The 8,018-nt window shown below is 38.0% G+C and overlaps 1 protein-coding gene across 4 annotated transcripts in view; it reads left to right on the top strand.

The window, feature by feature from the left end:
* Positions 1 to 3,293, top strand: part of LOC118394065 (oxysterol-binding protein 2-like) — an 89,036-nt gene extending 85,743 nt beyond the window's left edge. For all 4 annotated transcript variants that reach the window (XM_052461564.1, XM_052461565.1, XM_052461566.1 and 1 more), the window contains one exon: positions 379 to 3,293. In XM_052461564.1, coding sequence (XP_052317524.1) covers positions 379 to 521 — 143 coding nt within the window. In that variant the 3' untranslated portion in view covers positions 522 to 3,293. The remainder of the gene's footprint in view (positions 1 to 378) is intronic.
* The last annotated feature ends 4,725 nt before the right edge of the window (positions 3,294 to 8,018 follow it).

The following is an 8,018-nucleotide window of genomic DNA, read 5'->3' as shown; positions in this document are numbered from 1 at the left end:
GGTTGTCTTTGTGTCTGAGATAACTATATCATATTAATGTGGCCCAGAGACCTTAAACACTTCTCCAGATGTTTCACGTGTCTGGATCATCTAGGTCTGTGCAGCACCACTGCAGACAACCTGGACATGGAAGGGATCCTTTATGAGGTCTGCATGCTGACTGACTCCCTAGTACCCACTCTTCCAGACTATGACTCAGGAAAAAGACACTCAATCTTTTTCCTGCTGCCTTGCGCCTCTTTCATTCAGACTTGACTTGGCCCTCATACGGCTGTACTGTTTCTGAGCCAGAGAAACAGACATAGAGGTGTGTGTAATGTGTGGGAGTGACCTGACAGTAGCCCACTGTATAAGTGACGCTTGTGTCTCTTCCCCCAGGTCGGGAGTACGAGGGCTTCCAGCCACAGTGGTTCCACAAGAGGACGAACGCCATCACTGGAGAGACAAACTTTGTGTACAAGGGGGGATACTGGGAGGCTAAGGACAGTCAGGACTGGAATATGTGCACTGAAATCTTCTAAGCCTCGACCAGACACATCCTACCCCCTCACTGGACTCACCCAGGCCCAGGAGACTGCTCTACCGCTGGGTCTGGGTGTTGACCTCTGTGTGCAACTGTGTACGTCTCACACACTCACAATACAGTTTACCTCCCCACGGACACACACACTTCATCTGTTTTACAGAGTCAAAGGAGAGAAGGGGCCTTCTAAAGGTCCTCCCTGACAACATAGCACTGAGCTGTATGGTGATGTGAGAGAGAGGAGAGATTGAATACCATAGAAAATGGACCCAATAGAGATGTCCAAAATAATCAGGTGCGCCACACATGCTACCCACAATGCTCTATTCCTCTGCTCAGCACATCGTTTTTTCTGGGTTTTAATGATTGAATAGCAACCCATCTAAATCAGTTCTCCTCTCCTCCACTGTAGACTGGGATGGGATGAAGTCTATCCTCTCTAACAGACAGACCGACAAACAAAAAGAAGGCCACAGAAGTTTATAGAAAGACGGTATACTTTAAAAGGATGGACATTTATTTTGATTAGTAACTGGTATCGGAAAGGGCAGGTAGGCACAGACTCCAACGCTTGAATTAGTTTGTCATCTATGTCCGTCTGCCTGGTAAAGAACTTAAGTTCCCTCTTCTTTTCTCCGTTGCAGGAGGAACCAGGTTTAGGCCTACGTATGACCATATAGCGCTCAGACCGTAACCAACGTGGTTTGACAACCAGAGTACTTTTCCAAACACAAACTGGGTATATTGTGATACCTCCCAAACACAGTCACACTTCCACTCCACTGGTAATTGAAACTTTGTCTATTGAGGTAAATAAGCACTTTTCTTTGTGGGTTTCCACAGCTTAATGCGTATGCGTGTTGATGTTGAGGAGACTCCAGCCTGGGCACTGTACACTCACCCAGTCCTTTGGTGCTTTACCATAGAAACACATACACTTCTATTGTGCAGTGAGTCATTTAAAGGATATAAATGGCATTGTAGCTAGAACCTGCACACCAATTACTTGTCCCAAAAACAGATCCATCATCCCACACATGAATATCTAGGCAGAGTGTGAATTCTACACCCCAGTGTATAGTTCTACAGCCTATATGACAGATCAGAGCCTGCTCTGGACCTGTAATTGTATTCCTACAGAACTGGCTGATGTTGCTATAGCACTGAAGGAGGCCCATGGTGGCTACTGACAGCATATTGGCATCTTACCACAGACAGACAGCACGCTCCTCAGGCCTCCCATAGCATACCACTGTTCAGCCAGGGAGGGCTGCTAGTGAAGACACTGGCTCCCAGGCACTGACCCAGGTTCACCTGAGCATAAACCTAGTCCTAACTCCTAGTGTTGAAGAGCTGTGGACAGGCTGATCTGGGATCAGCTGGTGAAGGCACTGTCAGTCTTTTTGCCTTTAAGAACTGATTTGTGCACTACATGTCTTAGGTGACAGTATTCTTGACAAAGTGTTAGTATATTTTGTAATTACTGTTAGGAATGTAGTATTTGGGCTGGAAGTATTGTACCTACTGTCTGGCCTTTTGTGTGAATATTTTGTGATAACAAGATAATAACAAGACAATAATATGATTATAAAACAGTTCTAATAATAATCAGAACAATAAGTCATGTTTATAGTTGAAATCTGAAGTTTTAATGAAGATGTACTGTTACTGTACTTTTTAATTTAAATTGATCCAGCCAGTTAGAAGTTGATTCTAACTACCGCCCACTGTTTGGTTGCAGATTTAATGTTTTGTATTAATAGAGACTTACTCTCACACTGAAAATTATTTTTATACGAAGTTGTTGATATTGGCATATTGTTTACTTGGTTTAGATTTGCAGTTCACAAACAAGCAACCACATCTGACAGTGCCCCTGATGTGGCCCATATGGTTTCTGAGGTCAGTTGTTACAGAGATTTGGTATGTGCTCTGGAAGGAAGTGGAAGACACACAGAATACCATCCTCAGCCCAACATATCTGTCTGGAGGGCTAGAGGGGTTGCTGGGGGTGCATACCAACTAGAAAATACTCATCAAGCAACTGCTGAATGTAATGTGAACCAGGAAAATGTGAAAGTTTAAACTGTGAGATGATAATTATCCCCCAATCACTTTCATGCTCCCAACTGCTTTTCATTTGAACTCAGAGTAACCCTCCTCCACCGGAAGCCTATAATATAAAGTCTCAACGGGGCAGAGAATGAGGTCTTTACAAGCACATTCTGACCAGGCACTTACTCTCTTTAACCCCGTCAACAACAGCCTCCGTTTTCTGCACTATTTATGTTTGGTTCCAGTTGATCTACTTTGTACCCATGACCTTTCAGCAGACACACAGGCATGTATACATTAGTCACATAACTATAACACATAACACACTCACACATCTATAAGTACTGACCACATTGGCAAGAACAGTACATTATTAGTGGAAGAAATCAAGTGGGTACAGCAAGATGACATGGTTCCCCACATTGGAATGAATTCTCACTATTCTGGACCCAATCACAGTAAGGGGTTTTATAAATTGTAAATGTGTCATTGTATAGACAATACTACAAAGTCATGTACAGTATTACTGGGCGAGAAACAGTATTGAAATGTGGGGAAGAAAGAGTATGATGTGCAGGGCAAGTATAACTTTTTTCTCAATTATCAACTCCATATAGATTTAGTTTACTATATTGGGTTTGAAATAGAATGAGTTTTATATATGAATATACATATATTATATTTTGAATGATGATAAACACATCATACATTTTAATCATTTATTTTGAATATCCAAATGACGTGACCTCAAAGATGGGTGGGTTGCTAGGTGCCCCAGCCAGGGCCTGTGTAAGAGACTGATTAGTAGCAATAGTGGTGATGTTTAGATGATTTATTCATTCATGACACTTGTTGGGGTAAAGAAGATGTTCATCTCTGCTCTGTGCAGAAAGGAAAAACGGAACAACCAAAGCATCTGAGCAGTGACTCTTTACCTGCCTTCCTAATGACATCATCTTTTTCATTTTACCAACACTTAATACAGTACGGTTTGATCTACCCAACAACACTTAATCCAGTATGGTTTGATTTACCCAACAACACTTAATTCAGTATGGTTTGATTTACCCAACAACACTTAATTCAGTATGGTTTGATTTACCCAACAACACTTAATTCAGTATGGTTTGATTTACCCAACAACACTTAATCCAGTATGGTTTGATTTACCCAACAACACTTAATTCAGTATGGTTTGATTTACCCAACAACACTTAATCCAGTATTGTTTGATTTACCCAACAACACTTAATTCAGTATTGTTTGATTTACCCAACAACACTTAATTCAGTACGGTTTGATTTACCCAACAACACTTAATTCAGTACGGTTTGATTTACCCAACAACACTTAATTCAGTACGGTTTGATTTACCCAACAACACTTAATTCAGTACGGTTTGATTTACCCAACAACACTTAATTCAGTATGGTTTGATTTACCCAACAACACTTAATTCAGTATTGTTTGATTTACCCAACAACACTTAATTCAGTACGGTTTGATTTACCCAACAACACTTAATTCAGTATGGTTTGATTTACCCAACAACACTTAATTCAGTACGGTTTGATTTACCCAACAACACTTAATTCAGTATTGTTTGATTTACCCAACAACACTTAATTCAGTACGGTTTGATTTACCCAACAACACTTAATTCAGTATGGTTTGATTTACCCAACAACACTTAATTCAGTACGGTTTGATTTACCCAACAACACTTAATTCAGTATTGTTTGATTTACCCAACAACACTTAATTCAGTATTGTTTGATTTACCCAACAACACTTAATTCAGTATGGTTTGATTTACCCAACAACACTTAATTCAGTATGGTTTGATTTACCCAACAACACTTAATTCAGTACGGTTTGATTTACCCAACAACACTTAATTCAGTATGGTTTGATTTACCCAACAACACTTAATTCAGTATGGTTTGATTTACCCAACAACACTTAATCCATTATGGTTTGATTTACCCAACAACACTTAATCCAGTATGGTTTGATTTACCCAACAACACTTAATCCAGTATGGTTTGATTTAACCAACAACACTTAATTCAGTATGGTTTGATTTACCCAACAACACTTAATTCAGTATGGTTTGATTTACCCAACAACACTTAATCCATTATGGTTTGATTTACCCAACAACACTTAATTCAGTATGGTTTGATTTACCCAACAACACTTAATCCAGTATGGTTTGATTTACCCAACAACACTTAATCCAGTATGGTTTGATTTACCCAACAACACTTAATTCAGTATGGTTTGATTTACCCAACAACACTTAATCCAGTATGGTTTGATTTACCCAACAACACTTAATCCAGTATGGTTTGATTTACCCAACAACACTTAATTCAGTATTGTTTGATTTACCCAACAACACTTAATTCAGTATGGTTTGATTTACCCAACAACACTTAATCCAGTATGGTTTGATTTACCCAACAACACTTAATCCAGTATGGTTTGATTTACCCAACAACACTTAATTCAGTATTGTTTGATTTACCCAACAACACTTAATTCAGTATGGTTTGATTTACCCAACAACACTTAATTCAGTATTGTTTGATTTACCCAACAACACTTAATTCAGTATGGTTTGATTTACCCAACAACACTTAATTCAGTATTGTTTGATTTACCCAACAACACTTAATTCAGTATGGTTTGATTTACCCAACAACACTTAATTCAGTATTGTTTGATTTACCCAACAACACTTAATTCAGTATTGTTTGATTTACCCAACAACACTTAATTCAGTATTGTTTGATTTACCCAACAACACTTAATTCAGTATTGTTTGATTTACCCAACAACACTTAATTCAGTATTGTTTGATTTACCCAACAACACTTAATTCAGTATGGTTTGATTTACCCAACAACACTTAATTCAGTATGGTTTGATCTACCCAACAACACTTAATTCAGTATGGTTTGATTTACCCAACAACACTTAATTCAGTATGGTTTGATTTACCCAACAACACTTAATTCAGTATGGTTTGATTTACCCAACAACACTTAATTCAGTATTGTTTGATTTACCCAACAACACTTAATTCAGTATGGTTTGATTTACCCAACAACACTTAATTCAGTATTGTTTGATTTACCCAACAACACTTAATTCAGTATGGTTTGATTTACCCAACAACACTTAATTCAGTATTGTTTGATTTACCCAACAACACTTAATTCAGTATTGTTTGATTTACCCAACAACACTTAATTCAGTATTGTTTGATTTACCCAACAACACTTAATTCAGTATTGTTTGATTTACCCAACAACACTTAATTCAGTATTGTTTGATTTACCCAACAACACTTAATTCAGTATGGTTTGATTTACCCAACAACACTTAATTCAGTATGGTTTGATCTACCCAACAACACTTAATTCAGTATGGTTTGATTTACCCAACAACACTTAATTCAGTATGGTTTGATTTACCCAACAACACTTAATTCAGTATGGTTTGATCTACCCAACAACACTTAATTCAGTATTGTTTGATTTACCCAACAACACTTAATTCAGTATTGTTTGATTTACCCAACAACACTTAATTCAGTATGGTTTGATTTACCCAACAACACTAATTCAGTATTCAGTATTGTTTGATTTACCCAACAACACTTAATTCAGTATTGTTTGATTTACCCAACAACACTTAATTCAGTATTGTTTGATTTACCCAACAACACTTAATTCAGTATTGTTTGATTTACCCAACAACACTTAATTCAGTATTGTTTGATTTACCCAACAACACTTAATTCAGTATGGTTTGATTTACCCAACAACACTTAATTCAGTATGGTTTGATCTACCCAACAACACTTAATTCAGTATGGTTTGATTTACCCAACAACACTTAATTCAGTATGGTTTGATTTACCCAACAACACTTAATTCAGTATGGTTTGATCTACCCAACAACACTTAATTCAGTATGGTTTGATCTACCCAACAACACTTAATTCAGTATGGTTTGATTTACCCAACAACACTTTTTCAATATTTTTATTTTCTCATTTGAACCTTTATTTAACTAGGCAAGACAGTTAAGAACAAATTCTTATTTACCATGACGGCCTACACTGGCCAAACCCAGACAACACTGGGCCAAATGTGCACCGCCCTATGGGACTCCCAATCACAGCCTGGAATCAAACCAGGGTGTCTGTAGTGACGCCTCTTGCACTGAGATGCAGTGCCTTAGACCACTGCGCCACTCAGGAGCCAAAATCCAGTATGGTTTTATTTACCCAACAACACTTAATCCAGTATTGTTTGATTTAACCAACAACACTTAATCCAGTATGGTTTGATTTAACCAACAACACTTAATCCAGTATGGTTTGATTTACCCAACAACACTTAATCCAGTATTGTTTGATTTAACCAACAACACTTAATCCAGTATGGTTTGATTTACCCAAAAACACTTAATCCAGTATTGTTTGATTTACCCAACAACACTTAATCCAGTATGGTTTGATTTACCCAACAACACTTAATCCAGTATGGTTTGATTTACCCAACAACACTTAATCCAGTATGGTTTGATTTACCCAACAACACTTAATCCAGTATGGTTTGATTTACCCAACAACACTTAATCCAGTATGGTTTGATTTACCCAACAACACTTAATCCAGTATGGTTTGATTTACCCAACAACACTTAATCCAGTATGGTTTGATTTACCCAACAACACTTAATACAGTATGGTTTGATTTAGCTTTAATATCTATGCTTTGTTTTTCTTTTCTTTTTTTCTCAACATGGGTGCCATTGTCTTTCATTTACATACTGTATTCGTATATGCACAATAAGAAGTGTGTGTATCACATATATACATGTGTATTTTGTTTTGTGCTGCTCTGAGGCAGGACTATAGTAATGAAGACCTGGTCATACCTGGTCTGAATTCAACCCTGCTGCACAGTGGACTCTGTGCTGTTTGGACTCGTTCTAATACAGTAAGAGCCTGTGTGACCCGTATCACTACTAAGGACCTGGTACTGAAGGAGTGGGTGGAAGGACGGAGGTGAGCGGGGTCTGGCCTTACCATACTCACTTCAACCTCACTCACACACGCTCATATTCCACACACACTATCTCACACATATGCATCTCTGTTCAGGTGTAACTGCAACCGGGGTTGGTCTTTTATAATTGTGTTTTTTTTCTCCCTTAATTTATACACATGTAACATTGTCTTCAAAAGAAAGACACAATGACAAACATGAGATAATAAAAGTGTTTCTGTTGAAACTGGATGTGCGTCTGTTCAATGTTAGCTTTGTGTAGTTTAGCATTACAGAGTGATTGACATTTTAAGGTGATAACGCTTTAGCGGAGACCGCATCCACGGTCAACACTGCACATATCGACTCAATCGG

This window comes from Oncorhynchus keta, chromosome 14, assembly GCF_023373465.1.
Source record: "Oncorhynchus keta strain PuntledgeMale-10-30-2019 chromosome 14, Oket_V2, whole genome shotgun sequence".
Lineage (NCBI taxonomy): Eukaryota > Metazoa > Chordata > Actinopteri > Salmoniformes > Salmonidae > Oncorhynchus > Oncorhynchus keta.
This window is presented reverse-complemented; position numbering and strand designations above follow the sequence as displayed.